The sequence below is a fragment of the Emydura macquarii genome, unplaced genomic scaffold (assembly GCF_026122565.2).
Source record: "Emydura macquarii macquarii isolate MOO-44397 ecotype Brisbane River unplaced genomic scaffold, CSIRO-AGI_Emac_v2 contig_2768, whole genome shotgun sequence".
Classification (NCBI taxonomy): domain Eukaryota; kingdom Metazoa; phylum Chordata; order Testudines; family Chelidae; genus Emydura; species Emydura macquarii.
The window spans coordinates 4,889,178-4,904,473 of NW_027132905.1; the positions used below are offsets into that span (position 1 = coordinate 4,889,178).

The 15,296-nt window shown below is 44.8% G+C and overlaps 2 protein-coding genes across 6 annotated transcripts in view; both read left to right on the top strand.

The window, feature by feature from the left end:
- TBC1D9B (TBC1 domain family member 9B) overlaps positions 1–6,903 on the top strand; it is a 42,537-nt gene extending 35,634 nt beyond the window's left edge. For 2 of the 3 annotated variants that reach the window (XM_067567332.1, XM_067567333.1), the window contains 3 exons: positions 1,735–1,788; positions 3,426–3,532; positions 4,150–6,903. In XM_067567332.1, coding sequence (XP_067423433.1) covers positions 1,735–1,788; positions 3,426–3,532; positions 4,150–4,848 — 860 coding nt within the window. In that variant the 3' untranslated portion in view covers positions 4,849–6,903. The remainder of the gene's footprint in view (positions 1–1,734; positions 1,789–3,425; positions 3,533–4,149) is intronic. The other variant, XM_067567334.1, reaches the window with a different exon arrangement.
- A 1,858-nt stretch (positions 6,904–8,761) lies between these two features.
- On the top strand, positions 8,762–14,416 carry MRNIP (MRN complex interacting protein). Of its 3 annotated transcripts, none has more exons than XM_067567175.1 (7): positions 8,762–8,951; positions 9,396–9,455; positions 9,557–9,654; positions 10,813–10,879; positions 11,297–11,436; positions 11,688–11,790; positions 13,488–14,416. In XM_067567175.1, exons 1-7 carry the CDS (start codon positions 8,811–8,813, stop codon positions 14,136–14,138), a joined length of 1,260 nt encoding a protein of 419 aa, XP_067423276.1. In that variant the 5' UTR covers positions 8,762–8,810; the 3' UTR covers positions 14,139–14,416. The 3 variants fall into 3 exon arrangements, with proteins under 3 accessions (XP_067423276.1, XP_067423277.1, XP_067423278.1); XM_067567176.1 differs by having other exon boundaries at positions 8,762–8,933; XM_067567177.1 differs by lacking the exon at positions 9,396–9,455 and having other exon boundaries at positions 8,762–8,933.
- The last annotated feature ends 880 nt before the right edge of the window (positions 14,417–15,296 follow it).

Consider the following 15,296-nt stretch of genomic DNA (forward strand, 5'->3'; position numbering starts at 1 on the left):
AGAGGTCCTTGGCTCCCCATGTCAGCAAATGACCCAGTTCCCCTCCTCCGCATCACCCTCCAACTTGACCTCCTCATCCATGACTACATCGTCGGGATTGACTCTGGTTTCCGATACCTCCAAGCCCGCAGAGGTATCCACAGGTCTCTTGATGGTGAAAGTGGGGTCGCCACTGAGAATGTCTTCCAGCTCCTTATAGAAGTGCCAGGTCTTTGGCTCAGTAACAGAGCAACGGTTTGTCTCCCTAGCCTTTTGGTACCCCTGCCGCAGCTCCTTGATTTTCACACAGCACTGCAGCATGTCCCATTAAATGTCCCTTCTCCGCCATTAAATGAGAAATTTGACCGTAGTTATCATAATTCCTTCAGCTGGTGCGGAGTTAGGACTGCACAGCCTCCTCTCTGCAAATGCCAATCAGATCCAGAAGCTCCAGTGCGCTCTAAGCAGGAGAGCATTTGGTGCATGGAGCCACCCGCCATGGTCAGCTGGGAAGATGTGTACACCACCACTGTTTTGGCACAAGAAACTGACGTTGATCAACAAAAGTCTCTAGTGTAGACCAGGCTTGACAGAGCAAACACTTACTTAAATATTACCTTATAATATGGGATATAGATGATATAACTGAGATTAATGCATGCAGCAACTTACAAGCATTATATATAATCTAAACACATTTTTATATCTCTAATGCCTATTTTCACAATACTACACAGGTGAGCCAGACTGGCTCGAGTTATGTATTTGTCTGTGTTCAGCTGAAGCCTAGGGGCCTTGGCATGAGCTGGCACCTGGTCTGCCAGCATCACAGCTATACCAGTGAAAAATTTAAGAAAACTGCTATTCTAGACAATGCCATAAACGTGGAAATTTTGAGACACCTCACCAACCAAGGACTTGATTTTTCCAAATATGAGTAAGGATAAGAGGTCACAGAATCTCTGACTTCATGTGACCTCCGTGACATTTTCTGCTTCAGCTGGGGGAATGGGGCAAGAGCTGTCAGCTGGTGGCACCCTGCACCCATTGGCAGGGGAAGAGGGGAACCTGGAGCTCCAAGCCACAACCAATAGCAGGGGCCCTTGGAGGCATCCCCGGAGCTCCCTGCCGTCACAGGCAGCGAGGGGGACCTGGAGCTCCGAGCCGTTGCAGGTGATGGAGGGGCCCTGCAGCTCTGAGCCCCAGGCCCCGCACGGCCATGGGGGGGGGGGGGGAGCCGCAGACCCAGAGCTCCCAGCAGCAAGGGGACCCTGCCCGGCTGCTGTCATTTCCTTCCCTCCCCCCAGTCAGCCCCATTTTGTCATAGATAGTTACTTTTAGTAAAAGTCAGAGAGAAGTCATGGCTTCTGTCAATTTTTGTTTATTGCCCGTGACCTCTCCCTGACTTTTACTAAAAATAACCATGACAAAATCATGACCTTAAATATAAGTAACAAGTAATCTATGGAATCACGGGGCTTATGAACTTTTTTTAAATGTAAACTCAAATTCTGCAAACTTGAAGATATTCACCTGCAGAAGCTTCCTACTTATTCTGTGCAAGTAGATTTTTCAAGCTGTGGCTCTTTCTGATCTGCTGTAGGTGAATGGTGTGGGAAATATAGTCCTAATTTTATTACAAGTATTGATGTACGAGTACCATGCTGGACATGTAAGTTGTCTTGTATTCATTGCCTACTCTGCAATAAACAGGCTATTCGCTGAGTCCCTTTTCTAATATCAATGTTTGTTTAGAAGCAGCTGCTCAGGAAGAGGGAGGAGGAAGAAATGAGGACTCCAAAGAGAAAGGTAACTAAACTATTCCCTAGTATGGACAAGTAGTAGCTCCCTGGCATTTCCCAGTTTTGTCGTTTCATGCAATGTCAAGTTTTTAAACTACTAGTCCTTCCTTCTAGCACAGGAAACCTCTCAAACTTTTCTTCATGGAAAGAGGCACAACGTAACTTTTATGCCTTGCTGATTCTGGTGTTGTAACAGGCTTCCAGCTGAAAGGGTCTTGATGTGCTAGAGAGGCCTTCACTCACCAGCCATGAGCTGCAGAACTGCAAAGTTTACAGAAGAACAGAGTTTATTCATAATTGCCAAGCTGATTGCAGCAGTGTTAAAGTTTTGCTCCTCTGAATCACATTGTAAAAACTGTCTAAAAGCAGAGTGCCCTTTCCTGTAGATATCATCTCCTGAGTCCTGTCAGTGAAACCCTCTCAAACAGGATTCTTGCCAGCATAGAATCATGGAAATGTAAGGCTGGAAGGAATTTCAAGAGATCATCTAGTTCTCAGCCCCTTTGCATGAGGCAGGACAAAATGAAACTAGACTATCCCTGACATGTATCTGTCCAACCTGTTCTTAAAAACGTCCAATAATAATGATTCCACAACCTCCCTTGGAAACCTATTCCAGTGCTTAACTACCTTTTTCATTAGAAAGTTTTTCCTAACATCTAACCTAAATCTCCTTTGCTGCGGATGAAACTACTTACTTTTTGTCTGTCCTTCAGTGAACATGGAGAACAGTTGGTCAGCGTTCTTTTTATAACATATTTGAAAATTCAGTTTTCTTTTCTCAAGACTAAATATGCCGTTTTTTTAATCTTTCCTCATGGGTCAGGTTTTCTAAACCTTTTATCATTTTTGTCTTCTCTCCAATTTGTCCACATCTTCCTCGAAGTGCTGCACCCAGAACTGGATATAGTACTGTAGCTGAGGCCTATCAGTGCCAAGTAGAACTGGACAGTTATCTCCTGTGTCTTACATATGACACTCTGTTAATACATCCAAGAATTATGTTAGCCTTTTTCACAACTGCATCACATTGTTTTCTCATTCAATTTACAATCCACTATAATGCCCAGATTCTTTTCAGCAGTATTACCATCTACCCAGTTGTTCCCCATTTTGTATTTGTGTGCTTTATTTTTCCTTGCAAAGTGTAGCACTTTGCACTTGGTTTTTTAAAATTTAATCTTGTTGATTTTGAACCAATTCTCCAACTTCTCAAGGTCATTTTGAATTGTAAACCCATCCTCCAAAGTGTTTGCAAGTTTGGCGTCATAAGCAAATTTTATAAGCATACTCTCCACTCCATTATTCAAGACATTAATGAAAATATTTAATAGTACTGGACCCACCTGTCGGACCACACTAGATATGTCTCACCAGTTTGACAGTGAACCATTGGTAACTATTCTTTGAGTACAGTTGTGCACTCACCTTATAATAATTTCATTTAGACTGCATTTCCCTAGTTTGCTTGTGAGAATATCCAGTGGAATAGTGTCAAAAGCCTTACTAAAATCAATATATATTATGTCTGCTGCTTCTCCTCCATCCACTAGGCCAGTAACCCTGTCAGAGAAGGAAATTAGAATGGTCTGGCATCTCGATCCATTAAACCCCTGACTATAATGATCTGTCCTTGCCTTGCAGAGGAGAAGGGAACCAGCCCCCAGGATTACAGATACTACCTGCGAATGTGGGCCAAGGAAAAGAATTCCAAGAAAGAAACCATCAAGGATCTCCCCAAAATGAGTCAGGTAGGAAGTGAACTGAGAATATGTTTCCAGTTGAGCAATTTACAGCTGGAATGGAGTACGGCATGATACAGTAGGCTCACAGTTCTGCCAATACACTTCAATCCTTACTTGCAACAATCCTTGTTGTTTCAGTATTTAGAGTTTTAAATAATGTCAAACTCTGGTGGTTCTATCATATGGACAAGCATCCAATGGGGGACTAGTTTGAGATTTCACTTATAAACTAAACTAATTTTGCGTCACACTTAAGACATATTTCCAGAGGTGAAAGTCAGGTGCATTTAACCCTTCTTCTATAAGAACTCTAATCAAAGACTCCCGTCTAGTGGAGTGTGTTTCAAACATCCCCTCTGTGCCATTCCCCTGATTTACACACAGCCCAGGGTTTCCACTATCTCTAGAAGATCGAGCAATATGCAAAATATTGGACTATATATTAGTAAATGTCCTGCATCATAAAAACATAAGCTGCTACTTGGAGGGCATATTGGACAGGATGATCTAATAGAAGCCATTCCTTTTCAGTCAGTGGCTCATAGTTTCATCCACCATTGTAAATTTAATTGTAGATGGAGGTTTCACAATCTGACCTGTGGTTTCGTTTTCTGTTTTTAAAGGAGCAGTTTATAGAGTTATGCAAGACCCTTTACAATATGTTCAGTGAGGACCCAGTGGAACAAGAGCTGTACCATGCCATTGCCACTGTAGCCAGCCTCCTCCTCCGAATTGGGGAGGTTGGAAAAAAATTCTCCAACCGACCCATGAAGAAGGATGAAGACTGCAAAGCAAATAATACCCAGGAAGCTGCATGTGAAGAGGAGTCACCAATATCTGAACACAGTCAAAATTCAGCAGTGGAGCAGCGACCCCAAGTTGAGCCAGAAGAGAGAGCTTCTGGCGATATCCAAGCTGAAAAAACCCAGCAGGAAAACCAAACTCTGGGAGATGGGGACGGTGGAGAAGGACCAGGATCTCCTTTACAGCTCCTGTCAGATGATGAAACCAAAGATGATATGTCCATGTCTTCCTATTCCATGGTCAGCACAGGTTCCCTGCAGTGTGAAGATATTGCAGATGACACAGTCCTGGTTGGTTGTGAAGCCAGCAGTTCAGCTGCAAGGTATGGCAGCACCATTGACACAGACTGGTCTATCTCCTTTGAGCAGGTCTTGGCTTCCATGCTTACGGAGACAGCCCTGGTAAACTACTTTGAGAAGAAGGTTGACATTGGCCTGAAGATAAAGGAGCAGAAGAAAGTAGAGAGGCAGTTCAGCTCATCCAGTGACTATGAACTCTCCTCCTCAGTGTCAGGCTGACCTCAAGGAAAGCAGTAATGTCACAGGAGATAAAGGGTGAGGATGTAGACATCAGGCAGATGGCAGAATGTTGTGTTGTGTTTTGTTTTGTTTTTTTACCGAGACCAGTAACTACACAACAACTACAGTAGATTCTGCTGAATAAGTGGCATGTCACAGTGGCTATTTAACATAGACAACTCCCTGGAGAGCCTGCTTGGTGGAATTACATTACATTCTCAAGAGCATGAAAGCTGTTAGAACTTAATAGCTCCTAAGCTTAGAATTTCCAGTGTAAATTATGCATGTCTGCTTCTGGCTATTTCTTTTAATTAAGTTTTATTTCCAACGCAGCCACTCCATGTCCTGCCCTCATTTGCTGTAGATTCCTGGGTAATTTTGTACAGAAGATGCAGCCCAGCTTGAAACTCTGTACGTCTTTGGCTGCCACCCTGTGATTTAAGCAGTATGTCTAAGTGCTCTAGGTCCTTGGCCTATAAAATAGTCTTACTAGGTTCTTAGATACTGTGCTGTAATTTGGCAAATGTACTGCAGTCGTGCCATTGCTCCCAGCATCCTGAGGTTTGAATGCAGTAGTTTCTCAGATCTGGAGGCTTCTATTGGCTGTGATTTGCCATCCCAGTAGTGTGTGATTTTTTCAACATTTTACAAGGAGGTTTCATGTAAACATTGTTTTCTAAGCCTCTGTTTTTTAACTCTTTGATGCAAGGAATTGGTGGTTTTGAATTGTGTCTGAAGCCACAAGCTCCTTGACATAGATGCATAAGCAGCACTAGGGCTGTAATAAATATTGGGTCTGCCAAGGGGTTAGATTGTGGATGCAATGAGGAGGCACATCCTGAACTAGAAATCAGCTTATTGAAGTCCAGTTGTTACAAACTAGTGGTACACAGATCTGTTTTTCTTACTCTTATTGCTTCTGACATTAGTTTGTCTGCAACCTTTCCTCCCTTTCTCTCAGCACAGACATTAGGTTTTAAAAGAAAAATATTTATGTAATTTAATTTCCTGGCAATATTTTATTTCATTTTAGAATACTAATGAAGGATCCAATTTTTAAAAAGATCCTTAGTAAATTTGTAATAAATCAGTCGAATATCAATGTATGACCTAGGCTTCCAGAGCCTGGGTCAATTGGTAAATTATCACAGAGCAAATGTATCACTTGGTAGAACCTTAGCAGATCAGTTTCTCACTGTGGACAGAAGCACAGCAGATCTGATCTGTACAAGGCAGAAAACTTACATGAGCACCTGTGACTGTTCCCTGTAGCCTCTCTAAAGTACAGTGCTTTCCAGGAACATATGCATCTCCAGGTCGCCTGTACAACAGGAGTCCAAAGGGCTATTTAAACCTCTGTCCATAAAAGTAAAGCAGAAGTGGGAGCAGAGTGATGCTCTTCTCTTCTTGACCGTCACTCTTAATACCTGAAATCTGACCAGACTAGCTCACCTGCAGGTTTAAAAGCTTGTATAGCTGGAGAGTGCAGCTTTGGACTACTCTCTGCAAATCCGCTGTGGACCAGAGAAAAGTAGGAGCTCCATTTGGGAATGGTAACCTCCCTATGGGAGGGCATCCCCTCCCAGGAAGCAGCAGCATTTCCATTCATACAGACATGTTCATCTCATTACAAAAGCATCTGTGTTCCAGTGGCATATGCCTTGCTGGCAGAGAGCAAGAGTGTTAGCATGCGGCTGGTGCCAACCCAGCATTGAGGGTGAGCCACATTGGTGCTTCTGGCTGGTGTTCCGAACAGACAAGGATGACACAGACTGGAGCCAGCTGATGGATGTTCCCAACTAAGGCACCATTTTTTGTGATGTCCAGTGTTACTTCCTTTTGTGGTGGTCTCTGTGTGTATTCCCAGCCAATGCATATGTCTTAATTCTCTGCCTCCTCCGTCATATACCTCTGGAGAGCAGCCAGTAGCAAAATTGCTTTTACTAATTCTTCAGTAATTTATTGTAATTTTTTTAAGTACAGATAATACATGTGATTTTACATTGTCTTTGTTTGATCTGTCGTGTTCAATAAATGAACCAGAATCCACACACAGCCCTGGACTGGCTTTCACTTTATCAGCAGAATTCTGCTTATCCTCAGGGTGTCTGAGTGTATGATTTTTTCCTCACTCCATAGCTAGGTTGTATGTCTGTGATTGTTGCCTAAGGCAGTAGACCCAGTGTCTGGCCTGTGTCAGCTGACTCTGGCTGTGGGGCTATAAAATTGCTGTGTAGATGTTCTGGCTCAAGCTGGAGCCCAGGCTTTGGGACCCTCCCTGGGAGGCGATCCCAACGTGAGAAGGGTCTCACTTTCTCTCCCAATCACCTCCATACAATTCCCATCTTCTTCACAGTATCATCTGTAAACTATACAAATGCCAGGAGACTGCAGTTCCACATAGATTAATCACTGAGGATGCAAAAACACATATCCCTTCTTCCTGGATTGCAGCTGTCACCTTCAAGATTTTAGTCAAGGTAGGTCTGAGGCTTCTGTGGAAAAACCTTTGCCAACTATTACAACTATTGGTCCTGGGGCACTGAACAACTTAAATATTTGTTTTGTTTTTATTGTCTTTGGAACATTAATACATGTCAGAGGTTTCCACATGGAAGTAAGCTATTTGAGTTGAGCATACACCAAGAATTGTGGCTAATAATCCGGAGGATACAACTAGGGTGATTATATTACAATAACTCCAAGGAACCCCCATCAGGTATAAGAGATGCACTGTATTGTGCCAGTACAGACAAGTTACAAAAGACAGTGCCTGTTCCAGAGAGCTCATGAGTCTAGATTTTGGACAGAATTCAACAGGTGGACAAAACAAATAGAATAGGGATGGGCTGGGAGGATGCGGTAACATGAACTGCTAGTAGAAAAATAGAAGTTGCAGCTTGGACTTGCCTAACTGCAAGGCAGCAGTGATTGGTATGATTTAGGGCATAGTGGAGCAGTGTTAAAAGAATATAGAAAAGCAGTTTTAGTACCAGTTTGGGGGAGGGTAGGGAAGGCTTATAAATTGTATTTATTAATCCCCAAAAGTAACTAAACATCTAGAGGTTATTTGGACCCATCAGCATTAAACTGAATGGAATAGTCTGCCTTTTAAAGAGAATTACAAACTAAACGGATGAAGAGAAAATCCATGTAGCCAAGCACCTGGTACCCAATGTCTCACACTATCAAAACATCAAAAACAACAGAAAATTCTGCTTGCTTATGAACACTGCCAGGGTGATAGAAATCTGCTGGATGAACCTTGAAGGTGTGATGACAAATATCAGTCTGAATTGGGGGAGGCGTCTTGCGAGGTACCAAAGGTATTTGACTGATTATGTATGTAATGGTAGGACTTAGGGCTAACCTAGAATAGGGCCCCTTGGTGCTAGGCCCTGTACAACGCAGGATAAGCAGTCTGGGGCGAGGAAGAGGTAAAAAGACCCAGGGTGCGGGGGGCTCCACGGGAGGGTTTTACACATCGCGTAGCGCTCCTCGGTAAGCACCGCGCGGCGGTGGGGAGCCGAGCCCCGGGGAGCTGAGCTGCCGCACCCCCCGGCTTGAGGAGGGGGGGTCTCCATCCTGCGCGGGGCTGGTTACACTTTGGGGCCGGGCCCTGCACCACTGACCCCAGTCGAGGCCCGCCCAGCGCGGGGCTCTGCCGAGAGAAGGCGGCGGGCGGGGCCCGGCTGCCCCCATCCCCGCGCCGGCCGGACCAGCGCCCCGGCGGCTCTGTGCGCGTTTGGCTGCGAGGGCGCAGTGACACCACCCCCGGCCCAGCTCCGGCAGGGGGCGGGCTTGGAGGACTGGAGGAGACGAGTCAGTACCGGCCTGCCCCCTAGCGGGGAGGGACTGACCGGGGAGGCCTCTCAACCGGAAGTAGGAGCGGAAGCCGGGAAAGGAAGGGCGGGTGACGTCACGCAACGTCACGGAATGACGTTGTCCGTTGGCGGCTCTGCATGCCCCGCTCCCTGAGAGCGGGAAAGGCTCTGGCTGGTGGCGGGCTGCGGCCGCTCCGCGAGATGGGGCAACGGTTCCAGGTGCTGAGGTGCTTCTCCTGCGGCACCTTCCAGGTCCAGCAGGTGGGGCGCCTTGGGGAGGTAACGGGGGGCTCTGGCCTGGGGGGGGGTAGTGGGTCCTGTGGGGAGGTGAGGCCTGGGGGGCGGGGTCCTGAGGGGGAGGGTCCCGCAGGAGGCACTGGCTGGGGGGCGATGGCTTGGGCGGGAGGGTCCTGGGGGGGATGAGGTCTTGGGGTCCTGGAGGGCCTGAGGTGTTGGGAGGGCCTGGGGGGAGGGGGGCTCTGGCTGGTGTGGTAACTTTGGCGGGGGCTCTGGCCTCGCGGGGCTTTGTTGAGGGCACTGCAGGGGCTCAGAAGTGTCCAGCTGAAGAGAGATGGGCAGCAGCAGCAGCCAGAGTTGGCGTGGAGTAAGTAGTACAGGCGGGTGATGTCTACCTGTGTGGTGGGCATGTGGGGCCTCAAACCAAATGGCACATGCCTGCTCTTACACTCCGTGCTGAGTGCCCTCCTCAAATCGTTCTCTTAGGTTAAAAAGAGCAAAAAATGGAGCTGCAAAATGTGTGGTGAGAAGCAGTCGCTGGTAAAGGTGAGTGCGGAGAGACTGTTTTTGTGTCATGCTGGAGCTGGAGCGGGGCTGCCTTCTCTCCAGCATTTCAGCCATCATCTCCACCTTAATTTCCTTTTCAGGCCTATGGTCAAGGTTCTGGATCTGACTGTAGATGCCATGTCCAAAAATTAAACTTGCTTCGGGCTGGGACTGAGGTGGCAGCTGAGGGAACGTTTTGGTAGAGTATTGAGTGTTTATTTTCTGTTCATTTGTTTTACTATGCAAGTCTCAATGAATGCACTCAACATTTCAGACCTCTAAATGGAAACTACCTAAGCTGATGTCTAGAGGGAGTGAATTTCTTAGGTTGCAAAGATGTGGAATACAGTCTTGTCAGGCAGATCGTAGGGACAAATTATCCTAACCTGGTTTTTTCACTAGAAATCCTGTCAAATAAATTCAACTGATAAATTGCACAAACCGTGTTTACATAGTTAACATGGTGCACAAACTGGCCCTTCTTGTTTGCTTCCTGACTGATGGTGAGAGTGGTGACCTCTTGCAGACTCTGTTAAGCCCTATAGGAATAGTGCAAAGGTGAGTCCCACTACAGTCAGGTTGGGAGGCTAAATGAAAATCCCTACCTCCTCAGTTGCAGTGTTGGAGTTCAAGTAGTTCCCATTAGGGGGGCATTCTCCACTGGTAGTGCTGAAATGTCTGTTTAGTGTCAGCAGCTTGGGTGTAATGGTTGCTATGCTGGAAAATCTGGCTGGTGTTCTGTTTTCATCACTATAGAATTCAGTTGTTGGAGACCTGATCTCAAACTGTCCTAGCTGTCTGCAGAACCTTCTTTCTGTTTGAGCTCGTTTGCAGATGTCAGTCAAAACTAGCTAGGTAACCCAGTGAAGTATGTATAACGCTTAACATTAGGCTTTTCTATATTTTTCTCTGTGTTGGAACTATTGCTGGGGAACTATTGCTGTTCTCAATGGGCTTCAAGAAGAATTTTACTTTTCCCTAACTGATTAGAGTAGAATCTGTGGGATTAGGCAGGCTACCCTGAAAGACACACTCCCATATCACTCATCATGGTAATTAAAAATGAACAGGTCATGTGAGCATTGGCAGTTATAAATGAGCCTTATTACTCTGATTGGATAAGAGAAAGGAGTCCTTCCTCTAGTCACCCAGTCCATGCAAATATCTGGGAAATATGTCTTACCGTTTCCACTGGCAAATCCTACAGTTGATATCTGCAGTTCTGTGGACTTGCTTTTCCTGGTGCTAATGTTTAAGTGCATATATGTGTGTGTGTGTGTGTGTGTGTGTGTGTGTGTGTGTATTAATATAAAAGACAAATACCATAGGAACCCTAGACCAAAACTTTTATTTTTAGGTGTTTAGAAGGACCAGTGAACAACAAAGAGAACACAGCAGCACAGGAAGAAAATTTGGGCTGGCAGGTAAGACGCTATGAGACAAATGGTGTCTGCAAAGCTAAATCAAACACCAATCCTAAATCGCTTAGTGAAGAGGGTGCCATGTGGTGCAGCAGCAAATTTTCCTGCTAAATTGTTCTGAAGACTGTGTGCTAGCTATAAAACAAATAGAGAAACCAGCCATTGAGCCAGTGAGTGGGAGGGGAGGCTCCAGGACAGTGTGTGAATGGGAAAGGATGTGTGGAAACTGCTCCATGATGATGATGTTTTGGAACATAATCACTAATACAGCTCAGTTTGGGATCTAGTTCCATGAAAAGCTGAGCACGCTCAATTCCTATTGAAGTCAGTGAAATTTAAGGCTTTTGGTATTCTTGGGGTGACTCTACCTTAAGGGTCTCATTTAGAAGAGTCTTTCTGAGTCATTCTACAACATTGTAGGAGGAAGAGGTGAAGTTCAGTCCTTTGGTCAGCCGCTGGAATAAGTATCTGGGCAAGGACAATAAAGATCAGGAGGAGCAGATGTATACAGACAGAGAGAAGCTGTACTCCCATAAAAGGAACACTGTGGAAGAACAAAGGTGCAAAAATAACTTCTTCTGTAATTCTTATTTTAGCTTGATGGTGGGGATTTGTTCGGCAGACTGGGACATGGGCAGTATTTCAGGCAGGTTCACTGAACTTAGTTGAGGCAGTGGTGAAAAATCCAAACTGACCTGAAAAGTGTTGGGTACTTGGAGCCCGTGACAGAACTGTACTTTTTTAATCTCTGAAATTCCCATCTGAGCTAATCTAACATCTCTGAACTCCCATCTCCTGATTTCCCCACCAGGAAACGCAAGAGCAGCTTCCACTACAGTGATGCTCAGGAGCACTTTGAGGAAAAAGGAATTTATGGGCTCACTTACCAAGCCAAGAAAATCAAAACCTTTGAGGTATTTAGTTTCAGCAAATGTTTCCTACCTGTAAATGATTTTCTTTGGCCTTTTTTTGAATGTGTGCTTCATTCAAAGGTTGTTATAAAAGTCATCTTCCCTCCCTTCCCCTTCTGTGTAACCATCTGTTTTGAGGGAGGCCAGAGGACTAAATCTGCATAACAATAGTTTCTTTTTGAAAGTTGTAGTTAGTCAAAAACAGCGCTGTTTCTGTATATAAGTATCCTAGCACCTCACCACCTTATATATTTATCCCTTGTGTGGAATGGGGATGTGCTAACATTTTACAGATGGGGAACTGAGAGACTAAGTGACTTGCCCAACGTTACACAGAAAGTCCGTGGCAGAGCATGGACTTGAATTTGGGTCTCCAACATCCCAGGCTAGTACTGGACTTGGCTGGCCTTCCTCTCTGCTTCCTGGTATCAGGCTTTCCTTGCTCTTGCCACTATTGGGCAGTGACTGCTTGGCATATCAATCAATAACTGTGTAATGTGTGGCTTTGGCCCTGTTGTGGAGGAGTCAGTCAGAGGGGGGTGTTGAGTATCAAGTTAGCCAAATATTCAGCCTGCTGAAGAGATTTCAGGACAGTTCTTTACTCTGTCCCTCTCTTAGGTCAGTTTCATTTGTCCTCTTGTTGAAAGGAGTGAAATACAACTTCAATAAATAGAGCCAAGCTCCAGCCCATAGTTCTGACATCAAGCAGGCTTACTATTTTCAGCCCTGGGATTGGATGAAACTGCACCCTGAGCAATGACTAAAGAAGAGTTGCTGAGCTACCCTCAATTCCAGATGCTCGGGTTTCCTGAACTTTCCCAGTCTGAGCCCTGTTTGTAAACACAGATTTTATACCAATATAACTATATTTTAGTTAGGGATGTGAATTTCTTTTAACCAAAATAATCAAATCAGTACAATTGTTAGTATGGACACAGTTTAACAGGTGCTTAGTGGTATTGCTTATTCCTTCTTAGTGGGTTGTACTTCTTAAACTCTACCAGAGGAGAAAAAGGATGGGTGGTCTGTGTCTATAGTGTTGGATGTGGGAGACCTAGGTTCAGTTCCCTGCTCTGCCACAGACTTCCTGTGGGACCTCGGGTAAGTCACTGTGTGTCAGTTTTCCCCCTCTGTAAAATGAGGATAATAGCACTACCTTGCTCCCTGAGGGTGTTGTGAGGGTAAATATGTTAAAGATTGTGAGGCACTCAGATACTACAGTGATGGGGGTAAGTTGAGTACTGAGAAAGATAGTGTGTAGACTGGCCCTGATAGAGGTCAAGAGATCAAAACAGCAGGGTTGCCCTTTCATCTGCATATTTAGGATTAAATGCTGGTGACTAAGTGACGTGAATTTTTGTGGTCTGACTTTATGTAAGTGAAATGAAATATTTGGATGTGCTCAACCTCTAGTGAAATACAATTTCAAACCAGCTCATATTCTTTGGATAGTAGAGCTGACCTGGGCAGAGTGAGTTCTGCTTCATGGCCGCTCTTCTCCACCCTGCGTCAGAATAGCTGGCTCTGTACCAACCTCACCTCTCACTGGAAAGTGAAGTGATGAGGAATAGCAGTGAGACTGGTTTGAAGAACATGAATACTTCTGGCTTGTCTGTCTCGTCAGTTCTGTGTTCACCAGGCTCATTGTAGTTAAGCTGTAGCACCAGCAAGCACAGGCAATCTTGTCTTTCTTGTTACAGGGTAGGAAAGATTCAACAACTGAAGCTGAACAGGACTGTGGAGATTATGTATGTAACAGCATTGTGGTTCCTGCTACCAATGAGTTTTGGATACCTGAGAATACACAAGCTCCAGAATCAGCTGATGTCACCCCTTCCAAGTGGGAAAAATTTCTCCTGTCTCCCAGCAGCAGAAATAATATGACCCTTGCAGTACAGGAGAGCAGTGGGACATTAGAGACAGAGAAGGTCACTGCAGGAAACTTCCTAATGTCTGATGAAGATTCTGTATCTCCAGGCACTGGTGCCCAAACAGAGAAGAGTTTCCCCAGTAATAAGAATACAGCACAGAAATATGCCTCAAAACTACATAGCACCACATTGGTTGCTAGTGTGCAGACTGCCTTTGACATCAGCCATGTAGTTATTGGGGATGTGCTCTCTGGAAAACCTAAGGACCACCTGATTAGGGCAGGGTCTGGTGTTGCACAGAACAATGAAGGCAGGCTGTGCTTGGCATGCAGTGTGATGCCAGCAACCTGTGTATCCATGGATGGCGTGACCTTTGCTTCTGCAAATACTTTTACTAGCTCTAATGGGGTGCCTCAGTTTCTTACTGCTTCAAATAGCAATCTCTTTTGCACAGATGATGATTTTGATGATGATCTTTGAAAAGTTCCAGGCTCTGCACTTGACTTTCTCCCCTACATCCCATCTAAGACTGGTTATGTTTTTACTTTTCTATCCACCACTTATGCTTCTGCTGTCATTGAAACTTATTGAAGTGAAGCACAGTATAGCCTAATGAATACCATTAGTATTTCTGAGTTTGTTAGAATGCACATTTTCATGCTCCATATTTTCAGATCGAGGAGGCGTTTCCTTTTTAGCTAGAGTCTGAGCTGGAGCATTTATGTTTATCATCACTATAAAAAGCTGTTTAAAATATTTTTTCAGGAGGTGTAGTGATTATGCCTGATGGGGTCCCTACTTTGACAACCTAGCTGCCTATTAAAATGCTATTGGGAAGAAGAGAGTCTCAACCCCTTCACCTTCTTCCAAAGTTACAATTAACAGAGAATGAATTGCCTAAGGAACATATCTATGATCTTTCTTACTGACAGTTCTATGTCTAGTACATTTCTGTTTGGAGAAAAAAAACTGACCTATGATTTTGTTTGCAGTACAATAGGTCCCTTGGGTAGTGCCTTGTGCTCTCTCAATAGCTGTGTGTCTGAGAAGGAAGTTGAAGGGTGGGCTCTTGACCTGCCATAAGCATTAGCTGTATTTTCCCCTATAGTTCTAGAGGCAAAGTCCTGCTGCTGCATAAAGGTGACTGGCTTAAGTGTCCTGTAGGTGAGCTAATATTTCACTAACAATACTGCTAGTCCCTGCTCAGGGAGGACTTGGTGCTTCTCCCTTCTTGGATTGGAAAAGATCTAATGCTTTGAAAGGTTAATGCCAGAGACAAATTAACTCATACTTCTGTGTCATTATCCTACTTGCTCTTCTATTACAGTATTAAACATTATGGGAAGAGGTGTGGTTTCCTCTACAACTCAAACAGGACCATTCCCCACTGCATTAGGTTTTTTAATTAGAGGGTTGTTCCTCCTAGCAAGAGTGAGGAATTTAATGATCTGGGAAGCACAGCTATTCCTTCCAAGGGCTGGGACTGTAGTTCTGGATTAGAAGGTGCTGTTGGGTTGCTAGTAATGTAAGGCAAGAATCCTACTACTATACTAGTGTACATAGATACTCACTAAGAGGGTTGCTAGGGCCCTGGGAAGTGAAGCTGGACATTCCAGGAATCTCTTTGTATAGGACACC